Below are 13,072 nucleotides of genomic sequence, written 5' to 3'. Positions count from 1 at the left end.
ATGTCTGTGTTTCTAATAATATATATATTTCTGAAACTCATAAAATGTAATTTCTTTTTTTTTAAAGATTTTATTTACTTATTTGAGAAGTAGAGTTACAGACAGTGAGAAGGAGAGAGAGAAAGAGAGAGGGAGAGAGAGAGAGAGAGAGAGTTCTTCTATCCCCTGGTTTACTCCCCAAATGGCTGCAATGGCCGGAGTTGGCCTGGTCCGAAGCCAGGAGCCAGGAGCTTCTGCTGAGTCTCCCATGCAGAACAGGGGCCCAAAGTCTTGAGCCATCTTTTATTGCTTTCCCAGGCCATAGCAGAGAGCTGGATTGGAAGTGCAGTAACCGGACTTGAACTGGCGCCCATACAGGATGCCAGCACTGAAGGTGGTGGTTTTACCTGCTATGCCACAGTGCTGGCCCTGACTTGTACTTTTATGTTGCATATTCATTTATTGTTTTTAAATTAATATTGTTTTAAATTAATATTAAAAATTAAGCATAGCAGAGAGCTAGATTGGAACAGGAGCACCCAGGACATAAACCGGTGCCCATATGGGATGCTGGCTCCACAGGTGGAGAATTAACCTACTGTGCCACAGCGCCGGCCCCAGAAAATGTATTTTCAGTAAAAATGAAAAGTACCCTAAAATTTGAACAATGATAAAGTGATTAATTTTAAAATTCCCATGTTAAAGAATGTTATGCATACACTGAAGTCGCTTATGAAACATTATTATTTATGCTTATAATGTGCTAATTAAAAATGTAGAAAATCATAAAGTATAATGTTAGCTCAACAATTAAATAAATGAAAAATCCATGCTAAAATATTACACTGCCCTTTGCATTGAAGGAATAGGAGTTTTTTTGTTGTTGTTTTCAGCTTTTCCATTTTCTGATGGTTTATACTTTTTATATATATATATATAATATGTTCATTCCATCCATTTTTTAAAAAATTAAAAAAAATTTTTTTTTGATAGGCAGAGTGGACAGTGAGAAAGAGACAGAGAGAAAGGTCTTCCTTTGCCGTTGGTTCACCCTCCAATGGCCGCCGCTCTTTTCCTGGTCTCCCATGGGGTGCAGGGCCCAAGGACTTGGGCCATCCTCCACTGCACTCCCTGGCCACAGCAGAGAGCTGGCCTGGAAGAGGGGCAACCGGGACAGAATCCGGCGCCCCGACCGGGACTAGAACCCGGTGTGCCGGCGCCGCAGGCGGAGGATTAGCCTGGTGAGCCGCGGCACCGGCCCATTATTTTTATAATCAGGAAAAGCGGAAGGGAAATCCTTTACTTTAAGCAAAGGAATGTGAGGCTTTTATTCATTTCCTCAGGAAATTTTCCTGGGACCTATTGTTTTATCAGCCACTTCGGCTGTCTCTTGGCTATAACCAGAATACTAAATAAGGTGTCAGCTGAGGGAATAGCGCTGGGGCGCAGCGGGTTAAAGCCCTGGCCTGAAGCTCTGGCATCCCATATGGGCACCGGTTCTAGTCCCAGCTGTTCCTCTTCCGATCCACCTCTCTGCTATGGCCTAGGAAAGCAGTGGAGAAGGGCTCTGGTGCTTGGGCCCCTGCACCCACGTGGGAGGCCTGGAAGAAGCTCCTGACTCCTGGCTTCAGATCGGCCAGAGGGCTCAGTTCCGGCCGTTGCAGCCATCTGGGGAGTGAACCAGCAGATGGAAGACCTCTTTCTGTGTCTCTACCTCTTTCTGTAACTCTTTCAAATAAATAAAATTTTCTTTCTTTCTTTTTTTTATTTATTTGACAGGTAGAGTTATAGACATTGAGAGAGACAGAGAGAAAGGTCTTCCTTCCATTGGTTCACTCCCCAAATGGTTGCTACGGCCAGTGCTGTGCCGATCTGAAGCCAGGAGCCAGGTGCTTCTTCCTGGTCTCCCACACGGGTGCAGGCGCCCAAGCACTTGGGCCATCTTCTTCTGCTTTCCCAGGCCATAGCAGAGAGCTGGACTGGAAGAGAAGCAACCGGACTAGAACCCGGCGCCCATATGGGATGCCAGGGCTGCAGGCGGAGGATTAACCAAGTGAGCCACAGCACCGGCCCAATAAAATAAATCTTTAAAAAAAAAAAATACAAAAGGATGTCAGCTGAAACTGGCAATTTTGTCTTTGGGTTCAGTGTGTACACAGGTGTGGGTGGGTGGCTTGGAGGTCATTTTTGATGATCTTGGATCACAAAAATAAAAATCATTTGTTTATTAAATTAAGCATGTTATATACATCGGCTAATGCAACTCCCACTGAAATGCAGTGAGGCAACACTAACCTCCTTATTTTATAAATCTGCAAACTGAGGTCAGACAGGCTGAGTGAACTGGCCAGTATTACACAGCTGGTCATTGTGGCTTAGCTGCAATCAGAAGCAGATCTCTCAACTCAACACTTATACTTTTTCACTTCATTATATCCCTCCCACTAAGCTGTGTTGTTTAATTCAGATTTTAACACAGTAATATTTCATTCCTTTTAGTGGGCAAATAATACTTCATTGAATGTATACAAGGGTATCTTAAACAGTTTGTGAAAAAATAGAATTAGATGATAACTTTATTTTGGTGCAAAATTTTTTGATATCTATTTATATCTTTTTCATGCATTTTTCATGAAGTTCTGATGACTTCTTGTATGTCACATTTTATTTATCAGCTGATAGGTATTTGGCTTGTTTCTGATTTCTGGCTGTTAGGAACAATGCTGCTATGAACACGTGTATGCAGATTTTTGTATGGACGTTTTCATTTCTTGTGGAAATGCATCTAGGAATTGCTGGGTCATACAGTAACTCTATAGCTAACATTTTGGGTACTACTACACTGTTTTCAAAAGCAATTCTACTACTTTGCATTCCCACTGGCAGATACAGGATTCTCTGCATCCTTGCCAACACTCATTATTGTTCTTTTTTATTGTGGTAAAATATATAACGTAACATTTTTACCAACATAACCTTTTTCTGGTGTCCAATTCAGTAGTGTTAAGTATGTTACATTGTCTAGAACTTTCTCCTCTTGCAAATGTGAAACTCCACGCTCTTTAGAACACTTCCCTTTCCCCCTCCCTAGGCTCTAGTACTTCCTCTGTGCACTCTGCCTTACATGGCTCATGGAAGGGGAATCACGTATCTCACTTAGCATATGTCCTCAAGTTCATCCATTTCGTGCATGTGACAGGGTTTTCTTCAGTTTTAGGGGTGAATAATGTTCCTTTGTATGTCCACAGCACATACGTTGTATATTCATCTGTTGATGGACCCTTGAGTTGCTTCTACCTCTTGGTTATCGTTGAGTAGAACTGTGATAAATTGTATGGAGACATCTCTTCAAGACTCTCAATAATTTTTTTGTTATATTCCCAAAAGTAGGCTTTCTGGGTCATATGGTAATTCTTCTAACTTTTTTCAGCTATCAACACAGTTTTCCTTGGCATTTGCCCTGTTTTCCAATTCCACCAATAACACCCAAGGATTGCAGTTTCTCCATATGCTCACCAACACTCGTTCTTTCCTGTTATCTTGATAGTAGCCCTCCTGAGGAGTGTGTGGTGATTCTGCCACCTTTTGGACATTTCCATCACTCTCTGAAGCACCTCTTAACTTTCTGGCACACAGGCTGTTCCAAGTTCACTTTGCATTTTTTCTGACACAGCCCTGGAATCAACTGTTTCTCCCAGGAGTCCTGGTTCCTGTTAGTGGAGATAATATTTTAGAAACCAAAATCTGGGTACTTTCGGGTTAGTTTTACTTGTGGCCTTTCTGAACTCCAGGGGCCTGAGACATGATTCCAGTGGGGTTGGGGTGACAAACCTCTTGACACACACACTACCCCCAAACTAAGAACCAATGTCTAGAGCAAGCCTACTGTTCCTGACCTTGTGGTCCTCCTGGTTGGTCACAACCAACTCTCTCAGTTCTCCGGAAAAACAATACCCAAGGTGAACACCTCCACTGATATGCCCTAGTCTCCACTTGGGATTTGTAGAAAACATCTCTACATACTTGGGGCAAAGTGTTAGAACCTGGATTGATCTATTTTAAGATTCATCTCGAGAAGGAGGACTGAAAAATACAGATATTTTCAAGCATAACTTGTCAATTTTTATCTAGTTTGGCTAAAATTATACATATGCATCTAGCAATGCAGAGCTGGGTCTGAATCCTTGTGCTGCTACATCTAAGCCCTATTACCCAAGTAGTGTTGCACTGCAAATATGTTTCGCTGTCTAGTAAGTAAGGAGAGCAATCCCACCTTGCAGAATGCTGCAGGGGATTGGACAGATGTGTCGAGATGAGGACACTGTTGAGCATACAGCGGGCAGTCACTAGCAGCATCCCTCTCATGCCACATAAGGGTTAGTAGCTTTACTTATGCAGTCCTTGGGACTCAGCAGACTTTGTCCATGAAGATCACCTAGAGCAAGCTAAGGGACCAACTGGTTACCTGCTTCCCAGTGATCTGTAGGCTGCAAAACTGCATTCTCTCATTAGCTCTCCATATTTATTAATTTATTTTATTTTTGTAGCATGGTAAGGTTTATTTAGAAAGTGAGAAGAATATACAGGCACATGAGTTCATTTAGGGAGAGTGGGCCAGAAAAGATAAAGGGAATTTCATACCCTGCTCTGCTTGTCCTGGGTCCTTGAGGAGAGAGAAACAGCCCCTTCACAGGGCTTTTATCAGCTTCAAAAAGGGGAGGGGCCAGTACTGCGGCCTAGTGGGCTGGGTTTCCACCTGCAGCGCCAGCATCCCATATGGGTGCTGGTTTGTGTCCTGGCTGCTCCTTTTCCAATCCAGTGCTCTCTGTTGTGGCCTGGGAAAGCAGTGGAAGATAGCCCAAGTGCTTCGGCCCCTGTACCTGTGTGGGAGACCTGAAAGAAGCTCCTGGCTCTGGATTGGCCCAGCTTCGGCCATTGCGACTATTTGGGGAGTGAACCAGTAGATGGAATACCTCTCTCCCTCCTTCCCTCTCTCTCTCTCTTTGCTTGTAACTCTGCCTCTCAAAGAATTAAATAAAATATTAAAAGAAAAAAGTGGAGGGAGGCAGTGGTTACACAGGTCCCCAGGTCCCAGGTAAGAGGAGAGGCATCTTAGGAAGGGGCCATCTGATTGATGATAGGATTACGTGGGAATGGGGTATGTGTGGCCTCTAGCTCATGAACTTGATCTATCTCCCTGACTTTTCCTACTTCATTTTCTATAGCCATTTAAAATTACATATTATCTTTTCCTTCCAGTGAACCAGCCACATTTGAGAAATATCATCAAGTGAGTCTGCTTGCAAGATTTAATCAAGATCTGGATAAAGTGGCAGAAATTTCCTTGGTGTTCTCCACGGGAGCTGTAATAGGCCCAAAGTACAAGCTCAGGATTCTCCGAATGAAGTTAAGGTCGCTTGCCCATCCAGAGAGGTGCGCTGAAGGAGGGCTGAACAAGCCTATTTTGTTAAAAGATTTATTTGGGGAGGGTAGTGTTGCAGAGTAGCAGGTAAAGCTGCCACCTGCAATGCTGGCATCCCATATGGGTGCTGGTTTGAGTCCTAGCTGCTCTACTTCCCATCCATCTCCCTGCTAATGTGCCCGGGAAAGGGAGAGGAATATGGCCCAAGTCCTTGGGTTGCTGCATTCATGTGGGAGGTCCTGAAAAAGCTCCTGACTCCTGGCTTCAGTGTGGCCCAGCCCTGGCCATTGCAGTCAGCTGGGAAGTGAACCAGTGGATGGAATAGCTCTCTGTCTCTCCCTCTCTGTCTAACTTTGCCTTTCAAATACATTTTTAAAAAACAATTAAAAAATAAAAATAATTTTAAAAATATTTACTTATTTGAAAGGCAAAGTTACAGAGGGGGAGAGAGAGAGAGAGGGACCGATCTTCCACCTGCTGGTTCACTCCCCAAATGGCTACAACGGCTGGGGATGGGCCAGGCCAAAGCTAAGAGCCAGGAATTTCATCCGGGTCTCCAATGTGGTGCAGGGACCCAAGGAGTTGGACCAGATTCCTCTCCCTTTCCCAGCAGCATTAGCAGGGAGCTGGGTTGGAAATGGAGCAACCAGGACTAGAACCAGTACCTATGGTGGGATGCCAGCATTGCAGGTGGCAGCTTAACCCATTGTGCCACAATGCCTACCCCACAAGTTCCATGTTTTCCAAAGATGTTCAATACTGCCCAATCTGCTTGGTCTAATGTTTTAGCATGACTCCATCATTCACAATGAGGACAGTTAGGGGTTTTCCAAAAAGAGTCTTGATTAAAAATAAGCAGCCTGGCCAGCGCCGCAGTTCAATAGGCTAATCCTCCGCCTGCGGCACTGGCACACCAGGTTCTAGTCCTGGTTGGGGCACTGGATTCTGTCCCAGTTGCTCCTCTTCCAGTCTAGCTCTCTGCTGTGGCCAGGGAGTGCAGTGGAGGATGGCCCAGGTCCTTGGGCCCTGCACCCCATGGGAGACCAGGAGAAGCACCTGGCTCCTGCCATCGGATCAGCGTGGTGTACCACCCGCAGCGGTCATTGGGGGGTGAACCAACAGCAAAAAGGAAGACCTTTCTCTCTGTCTCTCTCTCTCACTATCCACTCTGCCTGTCAAAAAATAAAAAAAAAATAAAAAATAAGCAGCCTAATAATCCAAGAAAATAATACTGGTATGGGCTTAAATAAAAATGGCCCAGTAATCCAAGAAAATAATGTTATGTGCTAAGAGTTTTGTAACTCCTCCTAACCACCAACATGGTTTGCCAACAGATAATGTGTTGTAAGAAAGAAAACTGTGTAATTTGGCAAACTGATAAAACAAAGCCTTGTGCTAAAAGGACTATCAACTATCTTAAGTTTTTTTTTTTTTTTTTTTTTTTTTTTTTTAATAGACAGTTAGACAGTGAGAGAGAGATAGAAAGATCTTCCTTCTATTGGTTCATCCCCCACCCCCCCAAATGGCTGCTATGGCCAGAGCTGCGCCGATCCGAAGCCAGGAGCCAGGTGCTTCCTCTTGGTCTCCTGTGCGGGTGCAGGCACTCAAGCACTTGGGCCATCCTCCACTGCCTTCCTGGGCGCCACAGCAGAGAGCTGGACTGGAAGAGGAGCAGCTGGGACTAGAACCTGGTGCCCATATGGGATGCCAGCGCCGCAGGCGGAGGATTAACCAAGTGAGCCACAGCTCCGGCCTCTATCTTAATGTTAAAATGATCATGTGGATAGGGTTGAGTGGTTGGTAAAAATTTAGATAGAATTAAAAAGGAGTGAATGCTCCAACATGGGAAGCAATCCACACAGCAGACTCATAGAATGCCAATCACTTTATTTTTTATTATTATTTATTTATTTATTTATTTTTTAATTAAAAAAATTTTTTTTTTGACAGGCAGAGTGGACAGTGAGAGAGAGAGACAGAGAGAAAGGTCTTCCTTTGCCATTGGTTCACCCTCCAATGGCCACCGTGGCCGGCGTGCTGCGGCCGGTGCACCGCGCTGATCCGATGGCAGGAGCCAGGTACTTATCCTGGTCTCCCATGGGGTGCAGGGCCCAAGCACCTGGGCCATCCTCCACTGCACTCCCTGGCCACAGCAGAGAGCTGGCCTGGAAGAGGGGCAACCGGGACAGAATTCGGCGCCCCAACCGGGACTAGAACCCGGTGTGCCGGCGCCGCAATGGGGAGGATTAACCTAGTGAGCCGGGGCACCGGCCGCCAATCACTTTAAATAGTACTCTGACCTCAGAATCAGGCCTTCAGGCATTCTGGTCTGGCTGAAAAGCCCACGAGAGCATTTCAGGCATGGAAAGCCAAGACTTTATGGCAAAAGATATACTACATGAAGGATCTTGATGAGTGAGACCCCAGTGGAAAGAAGTGGTCATCAAAGAAGGATGTACTTTTCTCTGGAGGGAGGAGGGAACTTCCACTTTGCTGATGGCCTTGTCTGAATACTGACAGTTTGTGGAGTCAAAAGGCTTCCATTGCTTAGGCAGCTCAAGTCAAGAGTGTCAGGTGATCACTGACGTCATACATAAGAGTGTTAATTGTTAAATTAACAAGAGTCACTGTGCTCAAACTTCCCATGCAGGACCTCTGTCCACAAAGAGTTGTATTATAATTATGTCTAAGTGCTTGCAAAACATGTATCATTCTTGGTGCTTTTTTTTTTTTTTTTTTTTTTTTTTTTTTTTTTGACAGGCAGAGTGGACAGTGAGAGAGAGAGACAGAGAGAAAGGTCTTCCTTTGCCGTTGGTTCACCCTCCAATGGCCGCCGCGGCCGGCGCGCTGCGGCCGGCGCACCGCGCTGATCCGATGGCAGGAGCCAGGAGCCAGGTGCTTTTCCTGGTCTCCCATGGGGTGCAGGGCCCAAGCACCTGGGCCATCCTCCACTGCACTCCCTGGCCACAGCAGAGGGCTGGCCTGGAAGAGGGGCAACCGGGACAGAATCCGGCGCCCCAACCGGGACTAGAACCCGGTGTGCCGGCGCCGCTAGGCGGAGGATTATCCTAGTGAGCCGCGGCGCCGGCTCTCTTGGTGCTTCTTAAAAGAAAAAAGGTAAAATTAACTTCAAGATGCAATGACTTTGAACAGCCCTTGTCTGGACTGTTGAGGAACAGGTTTTGTTGTTGTTGCTATTGTTGTTGTTGTTGTTGTTTTTCATGCAAATTGTTGAACTCTTTACTTAGTACAGAGTTGGTCTTCTGTGTATAAAGTTAATCGAAAATGGATCTTAGTGGGGAATGGGCCTGGGGAGGGGAGTGGTAGGAGGAGGAGGGGGTGGGAAGAATCACTATATTCCTAAAATTGAACCTAAGAAGCATGAAGTTTGTTTCCTTAAATAAAAGGTTTCTTTGGGGGAAAAAGGGAAGGGTATAGAAAATTCAGAATATTTTATATCAATATTAACTTTCTTAAATTTGATAACTATACTGAGAATGCCCCTGTTAGGAAATACACACTTTTTATTATTTTTTTTTGTTTTTTTTTTTTTGAAAGACAGAGTTAAGGGGTGGCCTTCCATCTGCTGGCTCACTCCCCAAATGGCCACAATGGCTGGAGCTGAGCCCATCTGAAGCCAGGAGCCAGGAGCTTTTTCCAGGTCTCCCACATGAATGCAGGGGCCCAAGGACTTGGGCCCTCCTCCACTGCTTTCCCAATCACATTAGCAGGGAGCTAGATTGGAATTAGAACAGCCAGGCCTCAAACCCATGCCCATATGGGATGCTGGCACTGCAGGCTGGGGCTTTAACCTGCTGTGCCACAGCACTGGCCCCTTTGGTATCTTTTTAAAAAAAGATTCATTTTTGGGGTTGGCACTGTGGAGTAGTAGGCTAAACCTCTATCTGCGGTGCTGACATCCCATATGGAAGCTGGTTTGTATCCTAGCAGCTCCTTTTCTGATCGAGCTCTCTGCTTATAGCCTGGGAAAGAAGCAGAGGATGGCCCAAGTGCTTGGGCCTCTGCACCCACGTGGGAGACCCAGAAGAAGCTCCTGGCTCCTGGCTTCATATTGGCTCAGCTTTGGCTGTTGCAGCCATCTAGGGAGTGAATCAGCAGATGGAAGACCTTTCTGTGTCTCTCCCTCTCTCTGTCTGCAGTTCTACCTCTCAAATAAATCAGGAAATCTTTAAAAAAAAATTTATTTGAAAGGCAAGTGAGAGAGGGCAGGAGATATTCCATCTGTTGGTTCATTTCCCAAATAGCTACAAAATTCAGGGGCTGGGCCAGGCTGAAGCCAGAAGTCAGGAACTCCATCTGGGCCTGCCATGTGGCTGGCAGAGGCCCAACGATTTGGGCCACACTCTGCTGCCTTCCCAGGTGCATTCATAGAAGTTGGATGGGACACAGAGCAACTGGGACTTGAACCAGTACTCTGATACAGGATGCTGACATTCTAAGCAGTGGCTTAACCCAGTACACCACAATGCCAGCCCCAGCACTGAAATATCAAGGAGCAAGGAATAAACAATCTATTTCCAACTGGTTCAGAAAAAAGAGACAACTGTGCATGTGTGTGAGTGTGCATGCAGCAGGAGAAGGAAAGGAAGAGGAAGAATGATATATATATATTTTTAAGTACAGAGCAGACCTGTGCTGGTATTTATTTTGTGACAAATGCTATTATACCATATAGCCCTAGCATCTGATCTGAGAACAGAGGAAGGAAATGATGCGAGCAGTAGGTTCTTTTTTTTTTTTTTTTTTTTTTTTTTTTTGACAGGCAGAGTGGACAGTGAGAGAGAGAGAGACAGAGAGAAAGGTCTTCCTTTGCAGTTGGTTCACCCTCCAACGGCCGCCGTGGCCAGCGCGCTGCAGCCGGCGCACCGCGCTGATCCGACGGCAGGAGCCAGGAGCCAGGTGCTTTTCCTGGTCTCCCATGGGGTGCAGGGCCCAAGCACTTGGGCCATCCTCCACTGCACTCCCTGGCCACAGCATTTTTATAAATCCCTTTTTCTCAAAGGTTTAGGATACTCTAAAGTATTTAATGGTATAAGACTCCTCTAAAAGGATGGTCATCACATCTTAAAACAGTGGAATTTTAACTATCTTTTTCCTGATTATCAAATAACTGCTGTTCACTATAAAAAATATGAAGGGGTAGGTAGCACTAGTTAAGATACTTTTTGGGACACCTGCATCCCATATGAGAGTGTTTGGTTTGAGTCCCAGCTTCTCTGCTTCTGACCCAGTTTCCTGCTAACACATCCTGGGAGGTAGCAGATGATGGCTCAAGTACTTGGCTCCCTGCCACCTACTCGGCAGACCTGGATGAAGTTCTGGGATCCTGGGTTTGGCCTGATATGGCCCTGGCTATTAAGGGCATTTGGAAAGTGAACAGGTACATGGCAGATCTATTTCTGTCTCTCTGTTGCTTGGCTTTTCAAATAAATAAAAACATATACATAAGTGAATCTGGAAAGTACAGAAAGTACTGGGAAGCGGAAGAAGTCACCCATATTGTCATTATTTAGAGGCAAGCACTTTTCAAATTTTTGGTTATTTCTTTCTAATATTCTGTTTTTAAACCTAGTTAAATTTGGGTGGCAAATAAAATCTTACATCCTGTTTTCTTGTTGCTGATGTTTTATCAGAAGATCTTTCCCATATCATTAGAAGAAACTGCTCAATATATTTTTTAAGATTTATTTATTTATTTGAAAGGCAGAGCTACACAGACAGAGAGAGGGAGAGACACAGAGAAATCCTTCCACCCGGTGTCTCACTCCCCAAATCACTGCAATGGCCAGAGCTAGGCCAATCTGAAGCCAAGAGCCAGGAGCTTCTTTTGGGTCCTCCACATGAGTGCAGGGGCCGAAGCACTTGGGCCATCTTCCACTGCCTTTCCAGGGGCATTAACAGGAAGCTGGTTTGGAAGTGGAGCAGCTGGGACTCAAATCATCACCCAAATGAGATGCGGGCTCCGCAAGTGGCGGCTTTACCCTCTGCCACAGCGTGGCTCCTGTTCAGTAATTTTATATCCTAAATAGAGTACAACTTAGTTAACTGGAATGTGGTATTTTTATTACTTCATTGACAGCGTACTTGTTCTTATTTTCCCAGGCCCCAGTTGTGTCGGTATGATCTCGTCCTGACGGAAAATGTGGAAACACCCTTCCAACCCATTGTTTGCCAGAAGCTGCAGATGTAGCTGTTGTTGGGACACACACAGACCAGGGACATCGAGCAGGCTGACACTTTCTGAGCTTCCTCTTCACTTTTCCTCAAGGCACAAAAAGAACTGAAAAACTGAGGATGTCACATTATAAAACATCAAACGACCTTGTGGTTATAAAACCATCCTGGGAAGGGAGCCCCTAACTAGGGCAAGTCAGAAATAGCCAGGCTCTGCCAGCCCAGCGCTTTGTCTCGCTGCATCCTGGGGCCTCATTTGTTCCGAGCTGTCGATTCTGCTGTCCATCAGCACAGCGATTCTGCCCATCATGCTGCGGGTCAAGCATCTTCAAGGGAAAGACGGGCTGGAGGTCTCCCTGTAGACTGGGCTCCACATCTTCTGTGCCAGTCCTTCCAGTTCCCCACTGGTAGAAGGGAATGAAACTGACCTACCTCACAGGGCTGTTGTGGGGGAGGCAAATTGATGAAGGGGTTTTGAAAATCTCATGGGTGTCACATCTGTGAGATGTTTGATAAATGTGAATTATTTACTTTGATATGGCTGATGGAGTATGAAGACATACGGGGCCTCTGCCTATTAAGACCAACTTTTCCTTTGGGCTGTTGGCTCTGGGGAGGCAGAGCCCTGGCCACCTGCCTTCTCTGCAGTGTGCAGGTGCACGGGGGAGGACAAGGGGACCAACAGCCCAGAGGGCAGTTGCAGGGACAAGTGCTAAGTGTGTGAGGGAAGAAGGGCATGGAAGCAGAGAAGCAGCCGCCACACAGAGTGACAGCAGATGGAGCAAGAGAAGAGAGAAACGCAGGGCTTGTTTCTCACTTAAGGTGGAGAAGAATCATTTTATAGGTGACTCTCATTTTAACCAACCCTTAAGATGTGCTTCATTTCATTATAGCCCATGTCATCCATGATTACTGAAGGAATTTAGAAAATACATAGATGCCCAGTGAAAGAAATACTATGCATAATCCTACCTGTTAGGTGTAGTTACATTTAACCATTTGGAACGATGCTGTAACTCCCTTTGCTAACAGGTGGATTCAAAGCATAAACCACTTTGCTCTTGAAGCATCCCAAGCCTCCAGTGTGAGGAATGCTCAGGCTTCCCTGGAGGTATGGTGGCCATGAATCTGGAAAGACAGCAGCAGCCAAGTTAAGAGGTCCCAGAAGGCCAAGGCCAGACAGGCCTGAGCAGTGGGAGGACAATACCTGGGCCGACACCCAGTGCAAGGTTGGCCTCGATACATGCCACACCTATGGCCACTACAGGAAGGTCTCTGGGATTCCTGAATGCCACAGGGCCAGTGACCACTCATCTAAGCGACTCCTCTGCTACTGCTTTCTGTGAGCACTGCCCTTGTACAGAAATGGACTGTACTTTATAAATTGTGGGAACTCATAAATCTACTCCTGTGTGGCACACCTTCTGATGGATTACATATGTACTGAATACAGAGCCTATATTTTACTGAAACAGA

General features: G+C 45.7%; 1 protein-coding gene across 2 annotated transcripts in view; it reads left to right on the top strand.

Moving 5' to 3' along the window:
• Positions 1-12,132, top strand: part of LIPH (lipase H) — a 48,362-nt gene extending 36,230 nt beyond the window's left edge. Inside the window, exons 9-10 of one of the 2 annotated variants that reach the window (XM_008266161.4) lie at positions 5,239-5,412; positions 11,525-12,132. In XM_008266161.4, coding sequence (XP_008264383.2) covers positions 5,239-5,412; positions 11,525-11,612 — 262 coding nt within the window. In that variant the 3' untranslated portion in view covers positions 11,613-12,132. 2 annotated transcript variants of the gene reach the window in all.
• The last annotated feature ends 940 nt before the right edge of the window (positions 12,133-13,072 follow it).

This window comes from Oryctolagus cuniculus, chromosome 4 (assembly GCF_964237555.1).
Source record: "Oryctolagus cuniculus chromosome 4, mOryCun1.1, whole genome shotgun sequence".
NCBI classification, from domain to species: Eukaryota; Metazoa; Chordata; class Mammalia; order Lagomorpha; family Leporidae; genus Oryctolagus; species Oryctolagus cuniculus.
This window is presented reverse-complemented; position numbering and strand designations above follow the sequence as displayed.